The sequence below is a fragment of the Artemia sp. Qi Xiang Cuo genome, chromosome 2, assembly GCF_049724085.1.
Source record: "Artemia sp. Qi Xiang Cuo chromosome 2, ASM4972408v1, whole genome shotgun sequence".
Taxonomy (NCBI): domain Eukaryota; kingdom Metazoa; phylum Arthropoda; class Branchiopoda; order Anostraca; family Artemiidae; genus Artemia; species Artemia sp. Qi Xiang Cuo.
In genome coordinates this window covers 3701036-3716857 of record NC_142795.1, presented here as the reverse complement: position 1 = coordinate 3716857, position 15822 = coordinate 3701036, and the positions used below count along the sequence as shown (strand labels likewise).

At 36.8% G+C, this 15822-nt stretch overlaps 1 protein-coding gene across 1 annotated transcript in view; it reads left to right on the top strand.

The window, feature by feature from the left end:
- The window catches only part of LOC148954815 (fatty acid hydroxylase domain-containing protein 2-like), a 33916-nt gene extending 19258 nt beyond the window's left edge, over positions 1-14658 (top strand). The window contains exons 5-6 of the mRNA XM_089098722.1: positions 12936-13208; positions 14397-14658. Of these exons, the coding sequence (XP_088954848.1) occupies positions 12936-13208; positions 14397-14541 (418 nt within the window). The 3' untranslated portion in view covers positions 14542-14658. The remainder of the gene's footprint in view (positions 1-12935; positions 13209-14396) is intronic.
- Positions 14659-15822: the final 1164 nt, after the last annotated feature.

Genomic DNA, 15822 nt, shown 5'->3' with positions numbered 1-15822 from the left:
CTGGAGTCGCTGCTTTTTAATTTACCGAAATGCCACAAAACCCGCAAAGTCAATGTCCGAGAGGATTTTATTTCCGACAGTTATTACGAAGCCAGCCGCTTCTCTCAAAACATAGTCCATTAAAATTACAAATAAAAAGGTGACAAAACGCATCCCTGTCGCACTCCTGACAAAATTTTGAAGTAGCTTGTTGTTCCATTCTCTGTCTTTATGCAACATCCCATGTTTTCATAAAAGGCCATGATCAAACTTGTTATTTACTTGGGGACATCATAATACTGTAGAATTTCAGAGAGTGTGTCAGGGTCCACTTGAAGGCTTTTTCAAAATCAATGAAGAGCCTTTATATTATGTTGGACCACTCTTTTGCTTCTTCTATCAGAGTCCTAAGTGTGAATTTGAGATCTGAACAAGATCTACCTGTCCGAAAGCCATGTTGCTCTTCTCTCAGATACGGATCGAGTGCTTTTTTCAGTCCTTCGAGCATTACAAGCGCTACAACCTTACTTGGTACTGATATTAGGTTTACACCTTGCCAGTTATCGCAGATAGGTGCATCACCTTTCATAAATATCTTAACAATTATCCCTTTGGTCCAGTCGCCATGGACCTTTTCAAACTGCCAGACTGTTGCAATCAGTGTTATCCACACTGAAAGGTATGTCCTCATTGATGCATCGATAATTTCCGAAGTTATGCAGTCTTCTCCAGGTGATCTTCCATTCTTGAGTTTCTTCACTGCAACAAGTATTTCCGCAGATGTTGGGGGATTTTCGTCAAAATTAAGGTTAAGAAAGGGCGTAGAAGGGATGCTTTCTCGGTCAGTTGGTCTCGGTCTATTTAAAACCTTTTCGAAGTGGGATACCCATCTCTCGTCCATTTTCTCAGTTTCGGTGAGACAATTTCCTCTCTCATCTTTGACTTGGCTGGATCTGCTCGGAAGTTTTCATAGCATTTCAGTTGTAAGCCTTTACACTGCATTGGAGACTCCTTTTCTAGCTGCTTCCTCTGTTACTCTATTCTTCTCTTCTACAACCTCCGCTTGTCAGCTTTTGCCGACTTTTTGATTTCTTTGTCCTTCATTTATTGAATGTCCTTCACTAATGAAGGACATTCAATAAATCGGTCTTTGCAAATGTCCTTCACTAGGACATTTGCGAAGACCGAAGTTCTGTCGCCACTAGCAGAGAAAATTTTCTATCTCAAGTCATTGCACTCCTCGATTAGTTTCCAAGTTTCCTGTGATATCCATTTTTCCTTCGGTTTCTTCTTATACCCGAGCACATCCCTAGCACTTAGATTGTATATTGTCTTCCTGTTTTTCCACGCTGTTTCCGGGCTATCTGCGTTGTTTTATATTTCAAGCGGAATGAATGAGTTCTTCAACTCAATACAAAATTTTCTTCCGCTTTCTCGGACATGTAATTTGTCCGCATCATAAAGCTTCGTAGAATTTGACTCTGTGTTTTTGGGCACTTTCACTTTGACTTTCAATTTTGCTACCATTAGCATGTGGTTTGACTGGGTATCTGCCCCTCTGAAACCCCGTGCGTCCAAAGGACTTGTCTGCCGTCTCTTTAAAATAAGAAGACGGTCTATTTAAATCTTCGTCCTGCTATATAGTTAGATCCTTGACTGTCTGTGGATGGTTTTGTGTTCAAACTGAGCTGTCCTGACCGTAAGATCACCACTGAGAGCATAATGTACCAGGAGGGCTCCGTTTTCGTTCATTTCACCAAGACCATGTATCTCTCGGACTTGCGGACAGTAGTCTCTTTCTGCTCCTACCTTTGTATTGAAGTTTCTAACCACAAAAGTAAGGTCATGTAACGGTAATTTTGATGTAAATGACTGAAAAACTTGGTTAAATGACTCCTTCTCAGTATTGTCAGTATCATTCTTAGGACCATAGAATGCAATAATTGGGATTTTAATACGGGTGGTTACAAATCTTGCAAGTAAGCATCTGTCCCTGACTGGCTTCTATTCAACTATTGCTTTACCGGCCTGGTCAGACAGCATTATCCCAACTCCAGCCTGGTGCTGGGATTCATTTCCGCTGTAAATTAGTGAGTAACCCTCTCCTATTTGTTCATGTCCAAATCCAATCCACCTGACTTCGCTTAGAGCAAGGAGATCTAGCTTATACTTCTTCATCTCTCTGAGTACTTGTTCAGGTTTTGTCAGCTGGTTTAGTGTCCTTACATTCCAAAATCCAAATTTTGTATTAGTTTTTGCTGTCATAAATCGTGTCCGTGGGCGTGCTGAGGTTGTCGCCAAATGGTGTAGTGGGGTATCCGAGGCTATCATCGCTGTTTCTTCTGCAATTCGGAATTTTACTGGGATGGTAGCAAGCCCATCACCCAACCCTCCTCATTTTACGGACTTGGGACCGTCATGCTCCACCGACCTCTGCAGGCCAGGTTTAAAGTGGCAACACTGACAGAAGTATGGAAATGTTCTAAAAAATTTATGAGTTTGAAACAAGAAGAAGAAAATTTAGAAATTCAGTGTTTTCGGATATAAATGTGCCTAATATAGGTCCAGGGGTCAAAAATGTTTTCCTTTTCTGTCCTTGGCACTTTAATGACACTTTATTTGTCACTTATCCTATTATACTGATTTGAAAATGCTGCAACTCTCGACTTTTATAATTAATTAAATAAAAAAAACAAGTTTTTTTTAACTGAAAGTAAGGAACGACGTTAAAACTTAAAACGAACAGAAATTATTCTGTATAGGTGAAAGGGGCTGCCCCCTCCTCAACCTTACTTTTTACGCTAAAGTTTTTTATTGTTTTAAAAAACAAAGTTATGAGACAGAGTCAAACTTTAGCGTAAAGAGCGAGGGGTTGAGGAGGGGGAATCCTTTTTCATATACGGAATAGTTTCTGTTCGTTTTAAGTTTTAACGTCGCTCCTTACTTTCAGTTAAAAAAAACTTTGTTTTTTTATTTAATTTCTGAACTTTTTTGACTTAATGCAGGTTTTGATTTTGGCTCACCGTACGTGAATAATTAACACCAAATTTGCATATTAATCTTACTTTTATTTGGTTAAATGGCTTTCTCGAACGTTGTTTAGTTTTATTTACGAACGTTTGTATTCGTAATAAATATACGTAACTTACGAATTAACTTACGTAACGAGTTTCTATATTTGTATATTTTTAATACGTATATTAGGGGGTTCGCCCCCTAATCAATACCTCGATCTTTACGCTAAAGTTTGGAATTTGTTCCAATTCTTTAAAAATGACCCCTTAATCACCAAGGCCGTTAATTAGAATAAATAGCTCTTATGAAAGTACTAAAAAATCTTTGACTTAAAGAGCGAAGTATTGACTATAGTGAACTATTGACCCATTCCTATACGCAATATTTCCTGTTCGTTTTAAGTTTTTATGTTGCTCCTTACTTTCAGTTGAAAAACTTGTTGTTTTCTTTATTTAATTTCTGATCTTTTTTAAATAATGCTGGGAAATCCGGCACCCCCTTCATACCAATGTCCCTTCCCACATGAAAACTTACTCCATGTAAAGATCCTCCCACATAAACCCCGAGCCACCCACCCCCCACTACTAGAAAAAATCCTCCCTGAAAATGTCTGTATACTTCCCAATAACCAATACTATATGTTAACATTGGGTAAAGTTCATAACTTTCAGCCCTGCCCCTGGGGACTTTGGAGGATTAGGTCATCCTAAAAGACATAGTTATCTTATTTTCGACCATGCTGAACAAAATTGCTATCTCAAAATTTTGATCAGGTGACTTTGGGAAAATAATGAACGTGAGAGGAGGCCTAGTTGCCCTCCATTGTTTTGGTCATTTAAAAAGCGCACTAGAGCTTTTAATTTCCGTTCCAATGAGTCCTCCCACGTTATTCTAGGACCATTGGGTCTATACAGTCACCCCTGAAAAAAAAAAAAAAAAAAAAAAAAAAAAAAAAAACACGCATCCGTGATCTTTCTTCTGGCAAAAAATAAAAAATTCCACATTTTTGCAGATAGAAGCTTGAAACCTATACAGTAGGGTTATCTGATACGCTGAATCTGATGGTGTGATTTTCATTAAGGCTCTATACCTTTTAGGGGTCTTTCCCCCTTTTTTAGAAAATCAGCCAAATTTTCTCAGGCGCGTAACTTTTGATGGATAGAACTAAACTTGATGAAACTTAGATATTTGAAATCAGTATTAAAATCTGATTCTTTTGACGTATCTATTTGTATCAAAATCTTTTTTTTAGAGTTTCGGTTACTATTGAGCTGAATCGCTCCTTACTTACAGTTCGTTACCACGAACTGTTTGATATCTAGTGAGTAGGAGATCGACTTACTGATCGACTTGCTACGTGGGACGATATTTCCATGGAGGATGATTCCTTGGGGGAAGGGACATTTCTACGAAGGGGGGCACCAGATTTCCCAGCATTATTTAAATAACGATCAGAATTTAAATAAAAAAAACAAGTTTTTTCTACTGAAAGTAAGGAGCAACATTAAAGCTTAAAACGAACAAAAATTATTACGGATATGATGGGATTCGCCTCCTAGTCAATACCTCGCTCTTTACGCTAAATTTTTTTTTAGTACTATTCTTATTAAACGGTCTTTGTGATTCAGGGATTTGTGATTCGGATAAAAATTCGAACTTTAGCGTAATAAACGAGGCATTGACTGGGGGGCAAACCCCCTCATATACGTAATAATTTCTGTTCGTTTTAAGTTTTAATGTTGCTCCTTACTTTCAGTTGAAAAAACTTGTTTTTTTTATTTAACTATCAAATAAGACCTGTTTTTTTTTTACTGAAAAAATACAAATGAAGGTGCTTTGTCATTTTATTTAATATACATGTGCTGATATTTATTCCTTAAAATCTTAATAGTATTTGGTTTATTAAAGTTAAAAGTGAAGGCACTTAAAATACTCTTTTTTTTCAGTAATGTGCAAATTAGGTTCTGGCTTTGAGAAGGCATGATGGTTGTCCGCCCTACTCATATTAATTTCTACTTGTTTTGAGTTTGACTCGGTTATTTTATTTAATTTCTGTTCGTTTTGGGTTTCATTTATTTATTGATGGTGATTTGTGGTAATTATATGCTTGGTAGATTATTTGATTTTATTTCTGCTCATATATGGTTTAATGGAGTTCTTTACTTGTTTTTGAAAAATTTATTTTGCTGAAAAAGTTTTTTAAATTAATATTAAAAAAAATCAATCAATTATTGATTCCTTTTCAGCATGATGTATTACTTTTAATTTGTTAGTTTGTATGTTCGGTAATTGACTTTGCTAATTAAATACTTCCCTTTAATTTCATTGATTTGAGATTCTAGTTTGGCATTTTTCGTTTGTTGTGATGACCCCTTGTTGCTTATACAGGCGAAATATTTACGACACATTTTTTTTATACCCTTATCAAGCCCAGTGAACCATTTTATATTTCTTTCTTTTTTTCACTTGAACAAATTCACGAGTTGACCCTGTAAGAACATATTTATGTTTGAATTAAAATGCAACTTAAATTTGATAAAACATAAAATTGCAAAAAGAAAGGAAGAGAACTAGGACAGTTAACAGCCAGTGAAAAGTTTTTTTCACTGGCTGTTAATTGTCCTCGTTTTCTTCCTTTCTTCCCGATTTTATGTTTTATCCTGATTAGCCAGTGTGGTCTCAGAAATTATTTAACTTAAATTTTAAATATCTCTTAGCTTTATTGACTAATTAAAAACAAACTTTTGCCACAAAAAAGTTATTCAAAGAAAAGCAAAGACCTACGTTAAGACAAAGATGAGCAGAAATAAATTCAAACAATTTTTCAAACGTTAAACTACCATAAATCGCCATCAATAAATAAATGAAACCCCAAAACGAACAGAAATTACAATAATTAACCGAGTCAAACTCAGAATGATAAGAACCTAGGAGGGCTAGGGATGACGCCCTCCGTGTCTTTTAAAGACCAGAACATAATTTACTGAAACTTTACGGAAAACAATCCTTTTTTCGAGATTTCTGTCTTCATTTCTCATGATATCGAAAACAAATTACCATCATAGCCAAGATTACTGAAAAAAACAAATGGATGATATATATTGATATTCGTTTTTGAAAGTCTTAATAATTTTGAACTCATTAGAGTTAAAAAAAAAGAGAAAATGCTTAAAACATATTTTAATTTCAGTAAAATACGAATTAGGCTCTGGTCTGTAGAAGGCACGGGGAGCGTGAAATTTTCTGAAGTTGCTATTACCTTAGCCGTATTTATAGCGTAGCCACAGTAGTAGCAATAGGAGTATTAGTAGCAATAGTAGTTTCAGCAGCAATAGTAACAGTAGCAGCAGTAGTAGTATGCACATATTCCCTTTTGGTCAATTAACATCCCTATCATCATGCACTGGAAGTTTCAACTTAATTTTCTAAGCGGTTTCCAAGATATTACCGATACGCCCTTTTGACGAGCTGTATGCACACAGTGTGTTTTAATTTAGATCAACTTCCCCGTCGACATTTCCTGAAGTTTTCACCTTAATACCCTTAGTATTAGTCACAATAGAAATAATAGTCTTAGTAATAGCAGCAGTAGTGGTAGCAGTAGCAATAGCAGTAGGAGTAATATTAGCAGCAGCGGTATGAGTAGTAGCAATAGTAGTAGCAGTAGTAGTAGAATTAGTAGCAGTAGTAATAGCATGCAAATATTGCCTTTTGGTTAGTTCAGCGTCCCCCACAACAAGGCATGTAAGTTTCAACTTCACATTCCAAGCCATTCCTAAAATATTGCTGATACACCCTTTTGACGACCTGTATTACAGAGTATGTTTTGATTCAGTTCAACTTTCCCCTCAATATTACTGAAATTTTTACCTTCACCTTAGTCTTAGCGGTAGCAGTAGTCACAGTAGTAGCAGTAGGAGTAATAGCAGTAGTAGTAATATTGCCAGTTCTAGTGACAGTAGTAGTAGTAGTACGCACATATACACATATTGCCTTTTGGTCAGTTGAAAGTCCCTCTCATCATGCAATGGAAGTTTCAACTGAATACCCTAAACCGTTCTTAAGATATTACTGATACGCCCCTTTGACAACCTGTCTGCGCATAGCATGTTTTAATTTAAATCAACTTTAAACATTTTCTAAAATTTTCAACTTAACACCCTTAGCCTTAGTAGCGGTCACAGTAGAAGTAATAGTTGTAGTAGTAGTAGTAGTAGTGCTCCCTATTCTGTCTCGAATTTTTTTAAAAATATTATATAAACGAATGGCTGAATATTCCTGGAGAGGAAGGATTTTTTTTTTTATGCAAACCAATTTGGTTTCAGAAAAGGATACTCTACGGAGCATGCGGTTCAGTATTTGACATCTGTGATTAATGGTGCTTTGGATGGAAAGTTGAAAGTGGCAACTATATTTCTAGACATTTTGAAAATATTCGACACAGTGGACCATGTGATTCTTCTGAAAAAGTTGGACAACTGTGGTGTTAGAGGAAATGCTCTTAAAATTATTTCATCATATTTGAGTCACTGATCTATGTATGTAAAACTGAATGATGTGAAATCAAGTGATTACCATGTTAGTTGCGGTGTTCCCTCTCGGCCCTCTTTTCTTCTCAATATATATTAATGACATCCGTCAAACAATCTGTGATTTGACAACAAATGTTGGAAATGGAGACGAAAGGTATAAAACTAGGAAATCTCTTCTACTGCTTACTGATGATACGAATTTTTCATTTGCGGAATGCACTCAATCTTAGCTTTTAGGGCTACCGAGTAATGATATGGAAAAAAGGGAGAAATGGCTAAGGCTAAGCAAGCTGAAAGTAAATCAAACCGGGGTTCGTTGTCTGGGGCAGATCACCTTCATATTACCCCTGGTTGAAAGAGCTTACAGTAGGAGACTCGACAATAAGGCGTCAGAAGTCAGTGAAATACCTAGGCGTAATAATTGATGAAACACTAAGTTTTTCAGAGCATGTACATAGTATATCGTCGAAAGTAGCAAGGAATATAGGTATGATAAGGAAGCTAAAGCATCAGTTTCCGCAGAATGTTTTGCGTCTTTTATATATCTCATTAGTCCATCCTTATTTACTATACTGTTGTTCTGTTTGGTCTGGAACATTTTATGTTCACCTGTAACCTTTGCGTGTTCTCCAGAATTCAGCTGTGCGTGCTATTTGTGGAATTGATAGACTTGCCTCAAGTTAGAAATATTTATTCGCGAATGCATATTTTACCGTTTTCAGGGTTGTGCTTATTTTATGAGGTTCAACTAATGTATGATATTATTAATAATATTAATCCAATGTGTCTTCGTCATATGTTTGAGACATCTGCTGATGTCTATGGGCATTTAACGAGACAGGTTGGTATGTATAGAAGGCCGATTAGAGTGTTTGCGAGGTCTGCTTTCTCTGTTCGTCATATTCTTCCGGTGTCGTGGTCTCAAATGCCATCTTCTATTAGGGATATTGCTGAAAGGTCTGGCTTCCGTGAGCAGTTGAGGCATCATTGCCTGCAGGTTTATGAATTATAATTTTTGTTTCTATTATTTTTTTATTCTCAAGTATTTCTATATGTTTAATATGTTTTATGTTTGTTTTGTTCTGAAATCAGAACCCGAATGCACTTATGTAAGTGGATATAAGTTTTTTTTTTGGAGTTGCAATACAAGCCCAGGTTATTTGGCTTCATGCTTTTTTCTTTATTTTTCTGTGAATAAATTATATCTCCATTGAAAAAAGAAGCAGCAGTAGTAGCAGTAGCAGTAGAAGTAGCAAGCACGCATCGCCTTTTCATGAATTGATCATCCCTTCACCATTCCCTGGAAGTTCTCTTAGCCTAATTTATAGTAGTAGTCCAAGTAGTAGCAATAGATGTATTAGTAGCAATAGTAGTTTCAGCAGCAGTAGTAACAGTAATAGCAGTAGTAGTATGTACATATTGCCTTTTGGTCAATTAACATCCCTATCATCATGCACTGGAAATTTCAACTTAATTTTCTAATTGGTTTCCAAGATATTACCGATACGTCCTTTTGACGAGCTGTATGCACATGGTGTGTTTTAATTTAGATCAACTTCCCCCTGACATTTCTCGACATTTTTTTTTTCTTAAGTAGTTATATATGTTTAATATGTTTTATATGTTTTTTGTTTGTTTTGTTGTGAAATGGGAACCCCAACACACTGATGTAAGTGGATGTAAGTTGTTTTTGGAGTTGCAATACAAGCCCAGGTAACTGGGCTTCTTGCTTTTTTGTTTATTTTTTGAGATAAATTATATCTCCATTGAAAAAAAAAAGTAGTAGCAGTAGTAGCAGTAGTAGTAGTAGCAAGCACATATTGCCTTTTCATTAATTGATCATCCCATCACCATTCCCTGGAAGTTCTCAACTTAATACACCAAACTATTCTTGAGATGCGCCCTTTTGACAACCTACATGCACGGAGTGTGTTTTAATTTAGATCAACTTTCTCCTCAGCATTTTCTGAAATTTTCAGCTTCATACCCCTAGCCTTATTAGAAGTAGGAGTCACAATAGTTATAGTAGGAATAGTAGTTTTTGTATTAGCAGTAGTGACAGTAGTATTAGCAGCAGTAGTAGTATGCATATATTGCCTTTTAGTCAGTTGAACATACCCCTCATCATAACCTGGAAGTTTCAACTCAATACGCTAAGCCGCTCCTAAGATATTGTTTATGTGCGCTTTTGACAACTGATATTCACAAAGTGTGTTTTGATTTAATAGTAGTAGTAGCGTGCACATGCTGCCTTTTTGTCAATTGATGACCCCCCTCAACGTTTCCTGAAAATTCCAACTATATACTGTAAGTCGTTCCTGAGATATGCCTTTTTCACAACCTGCATGCACCTTGTGGGTTTTGATTTATTTCAACACTTCCCTCAACATTCCCTGAAAGCTTCACTTGAAGGCTCTTGACCTTTTTGGACACAAAGGGCCACCCTTTCCAAGTGGGTGAAATGTATAACTTACAGCCCTTGCCCCAAGATCTGTGGGGGGGGGGGGGGTTGTCACCCTCAGAGACCCACCTTTTGGACCTTTCAACTATGCTGACAAAGATGGGTGTCTCAAAAATTTTGTCTGATGTTCTTGGGTAAAATGGTGCGTGGGAGGGGTGGCTGGTTGCCCTCCGATCACTTTTGACTCCTGAAAAGGGAACTAGAACTTCGATTTCAATCGAATGGACCCCTTCAGAAGTTTCTACGACTATTTCTTCTATACCAAGTGCCTTGGTGAAAAAATAGATAAGTAAATAAAAAAGAAAAATAATAATGCATTGTGCCTACTTCGCTCTTTGCTTAAGCAGTACTACTGCGCCGCTTACGATAGGGCATATTTACTCAATGGTCCTATTTAGTAGGTTCATTTTCATTTGCAAATAAACTACTAAAATTTATGTCGAGATGAGACTCTGTATGAAACACATGAAAGGTTGTTAAGGAAGTTACTAAGATCCCGATATCCTTACGGAAAAATCGAAATTTAGTGCCCATATGCGTGAATATCGGCTTGATCAGATAACAATTAAATGAGTTTTTCAGTAACAAACCGTGTCCTTGAAACGAGCTTAGAATCATCAGTGAAACAAAGAAGTTTGTAAAATCGATTTAAAAACTGAACTTAGAGTCGCAAAATGTACAACACCAAAATTTATAAGCCTGACCCACTACCCAGCAAAATCTATCAGCTTTTTTGACACAAAGTTGTCGAATTTAAAGTCTAATGATCTAGAATATGAACTCACGATTCCAACTGTCAGGGACAGCATTTCATGATCTAGATTGCCAGTGAGATGACATATTTACAGACCAGATTATGAATTTACAATCTGGTTTGTCGCTAGAAAAGGCCTTCACTGACTAATTGAGCACAAAAATTAAATTACAGCAAAAAACAAAATCTGTCTAATTGACGATTTGTTTACTTGAATAAGAGCTTTAAATGTGACTTGACAAATTTTAAAAGAATCCAGAATGGGAGAATAGCCATGTTCAGAATGCTAGCTACGAAAGTGATTCCAGTCGTCTTAAGAACATTTAATATCAATCCGTTTTAATAAGACCAGAAAAAGAACTTTAAGATCGACTGTGCGTTACCCACAAATTTTTTTCTTTATTAAATAATAAAAAAAGTCACTAGAATAGATTATACTTATTAATTACCATTGATTCACTGCGGCTATGCATTTGAAAACAATTGCAGTATAATGACGAAGAAAAAGTAAGTTCGTTATCGTTTTGTGGCAGGTGGTAAAATAAAAACGAAAGATCCTTCATCAGGTGCAAATACAGACATTTTTTTGGAAGGTTAAGACAATTCTAGAAACCTCAAAATTTTGGGGGTAAACACGGCTCCCGATTACATGGATCTGTTCTGTATAGTTGTGATGTTTGAAGTCAGCAATATAAGTATGAACAATTTATTATAAACATTTAATGTAAAACTATTTTTTACAAAAAATAAAACTATTTATTTGCATAAAGGATATCAGTGGTTTTCATTATTATTATATTTTATTTTATTTTTTTTATCCGTTTATCGCCTGTAATTTCAGTTGTATAGGTTGATATATATATTTAATGCTCTAAAGCCACAAGGGACATGGCTACAAAAAAAACATACAACATTATTTGCAGCTTTCACCCCCTCCCCCTTTTGAAAATCTCTTTCCATGCGTCATTCCCAATTTTATATATTTTGCTATTTTTCTTATTGTCCCATGATCTTTTGATTCAATAATTGAAACCAACCAGTCACTTTTCCACTCACTTTACCACTCAACTTCACATTACCAAAAAAAATTATCTTTTTCGGGGCAAAGGGCCATGAAGTGAAGCAGACCCTCACCATTTTCTCCACAAATAGGGCATGAATAAAGACCATGCGTTACCCTTACCCTCCCTAAATATTTCCTCCTTTCTCCAAGTGCTAACTCGTAGATTGTTAACAAAGGCATTTGTCTTCCAATAAGAATGGTCTACTTTAATTGTACTACAGAAAGGTAGTATGCTAGTCCGACATTTTATTTGTCTAAATCTTCATTGAAATTCACTCTACATAGCATCATTTTATGATGCTGTCCCAGATAAGACTTAAAGGGAGAAAAATATTAAATTAAACTAGAAAACTCCTTGTAGGAGGGGGGGGCTCTTATGTATTTATTTTATTTGTGTTTTACAATAAATTTATATAAAATTGATTTGAAAGACGAGACGATCATGTCAATGACATCTGTTCTTTATTTATCTGGGTTCCATGAGATGGAATGATAGATAGGTCATTTAGCCAAAAAGGGCCATACCAAAAACGAATTTAAAGATTTAAAAACATATGACTACGCAGAAGTAATGAAAAGAGAGAAACAACTCTATTAGGTGAAAAAGAACTGGACAAAGCCTAATTTACCCAAACAGCTGCTGCATTCTTTCTCTTGCGCTATCAATATGACGGACTATCTCAACTGGGTACCCGACTGACTGACCGTGTTTCAAATAATAGGCTGTACGAAAAATGCGGTCTTATTTAACTTTCTATAGCTATAATGAGAGAAAGGTTGAGATGACATGGATGCGTTCTGCTGATGAAGGATGACAGATTACCGAAGATTGTCCTTTTTGGCCAACCGTCAAAAGCTAAACAGAAAGTAGGTCGTCCGCGGTTGGGTTAGAAGGATATCATAAAGGAAGATTTAAGGGAAATGGGAAATTCCTGGGAGGGTGTCAAGATGAAGGCTTTGAATAGATTGGGATGTAGGAGGAGCGTGCGTAGTTGTGTTGGCTTCAGGCGGCATGGTGCTGCGGTGACTTGTTAGTAGTAGTAGTAGTAGTTTCTTATGCAACTCGTTTTTGAAACTTGTGAAAAAAGAAGTAAGTTTCACAAATTTAACGATCTATTCTTACTATTTTAGATTGCTGCATCACAGAGCAATTTACAAGTACATTCATAAACAGCATCACCAGTGGACTGCACCTATAGCAATAGCGGCAATGTACTGTCATCCTGTTGAGCATATACTTTCAAACTTACTGCCACCGGCCATTGGAATTATATTATTTGGACCCCATATTGCTACACAGTGGGTTTGGTTTACGCTGGCACTCGTCCAAACGTTGAATGACCATTCTGGCTACCATATACCTAATATCTCAACTCCAGAAGCACATGATTATCATCACATGAAGTAAGGACTTTGTATGTTAACACTTTCGCATGAAGCCTAAAACAATTTATTTAGGAACACATGTGGGTTAGCTCAATAGTAGCTTGGGGGCTCTGTGTATGTTTTAATGGTTATCACTTTTGTTGCTGCTAGTAGCACTGCAATTGCTAGTGGTTGTGATTGCCCCGAGTGGCACATGTGGGATAAACTGTATAATATATCCAACAAAAAACTTAAAATTTTCATCATTGAAATATAACAAAATCTTGATACCTAGAGGCTTTCCTTGAAGACAAAAGTCGACTTAAGAAGCTCTAAAAATGGTTACTTCTTTTATCAGAGCAATAGAACATCAGAGCTATCGCCATAGTCTCATGGTATGGCTCTCATCCGATTGCAAAAAAAAGCCACTGGACTTTGTATACTTTAAAAGTAAACATTTGAAAGAGATTTTCAGCAAACGCTTGCAGTCAGATTTTTTTAATTGAAAGTTATTATTTACCTGAAAAGCTAACTACATGTATCCAGTTTAATTGAGTGGGTTCTGGAAAGAAGGAAAAAGGGCCTACAAATATGGTTTTGGGGCTTAAAGCATGTGTGCAGGTTACTAGGACTGTACGAGAAGGACCAGTATGTTATTTTAGGCTCACATAAAGTAAAACTGTCTTTATTTGTCGTCTTCTAACGACGGTAAGATCACGAAAATGGCCTAACATAGCCTTTGAGTGGTGGAACTTATTCCATTTTAATCTACTGTACATGAGTCGTGCAGGAGTTAAGAGCCATATGCAATAATTTCTCTATTTTTTCTCGGATAATGCTTTCGTATTACTGACCTTTGTGGATTAAATTGGATAACATAATAATCGCGTGTGAACATAACAGCAACAAAAAGTGCTAATTCTTGCAATTGATGAATATTGGCTGTCACAACTGTTCTTGTTGATAAACTTAGAAGTAAGCTCCTAAAATTTGCGTTTAAATTTTTTTTAATACAGACCGAAACATGCTAAATCATATCGTTATGTTCAAGGTAAATCAAAAATGGCTGGAAATAAACCTGAGTGGCGGAACTTCTGTAATCCTAATCTATTGCATATTTTCCATACAGAAATTAAGGACTATATGCTGCTTTATGTGAAGCCCCTTTACTCCAGTGGAAGACACGCTGCATTATATGAAGCTCCTTGACTCCATTTTTATTTTCAGGTCCACTCAATGTTTTGCTGGGCTTGGAATTTTGGACTACATTCATGGCACAGATATACAGTTCCGACAATCACCTTATTTTAAACGAAGATTTAGGCTGTCTGATGTAGTGCCATCCAAATATTTTGGCAAAGAAAAGCAGTAAAATAAATATGACCTTTTGTGTCAAGCTACTGGGGTAGTTGCTTGCTCTTTAGTTCTACCTGACTTTGTATATTAAACGTAAATAAAGAATCGTATAATTTTTTATATTTCAGTATTTGTTTGGCTTCAACATAGACCAATATTTTAGAAAATATTAAGCAATATTTTAGCAACCATGGCTGAAAATTGCGCTGCAGGGTGACCTTGATGAAAACTAATGTTAAAAAGACTAGTCTGCTGTCCTAGAAACAAATGAAGGTTAAGAAATGATGCTGAGTAATGAGAAGCTTCATCAAGTGGATAGCTTCACTTAACTGGGTGGTATTGCTAGAAAGGATGGACAACAAAACATAAGGACAACAAAAATATAAAAAATGAAAAGGTTGTTTTTTTCACAAGTTTTTCTTTCATAGTCGAAAAAAGTTTATAAGAACAGGAAAATCAGTCTGCGAACCAAGATTAGAATATTGGAAGGTCTGATAACAACAGTAGTCAAGTTCGTTTCTGAAACGTGGGCACTGGAACGGTAGAGAAATATTTGTTTAATGTTTTCTATAGGAATTGTCTGAGTATATTAGGTACTCGATTGACTGACCGCATATTAAACAACAAGCTGTGCAAAAAGTTTGATTCAGTTCCGCTTTCTAGGGTCAACCACCTCAACCCTCTGAAGGAAGGGTTGATGTGCCTAGGACACGTTTTACGGATGACGGATTGCCAACGATTGTTCTCTTCGACTATCCTTATCAGGCCAGACCAAAAGTGGGCCATCTCCGAATGGTGTAGAAATGGGCATATGGAAGATTTAGAGGGAATTGAAACTTCATGGGAGGGGTAAAGACTTAGTCTTTGAATTTATTAGGATGGAGGAGGAGTGTATGCTGCTGGACTGGCCTCAGGTGGCTTGGTGCTGCATTGAGCTGTTGGACTGGCCTCAGGTGGCTTGATGCTGCATTCAGCTGTTGGGCTGTACTCTGGTGGATTGATGCTGCATTGAGCTGTTGGGCTGGCCTCAGGTGGCTTGGTGCTGCATTGAGCTGTTGGGTTGGCCTCAGGTGGCTTGGTGCTGCATTGAGCTATTGGGCTGGCCGTAGGTGACTTGGTGCTGCAGTGAGCTGCTGGACTGGCCTCAGGTGGTTTGGTGCTGCATTGAGCTGTTGGGATGGCCTCAGGTGGCTTGGTGCTGCATTGAACTGTTGGGCAGGCCTCAGGTGGCTTGGTGCTGCATTGAGCTGTTGGGCTGGCCTCAGGTGGCTTGGTGCTGCATTGAGCTGTTGGGCTG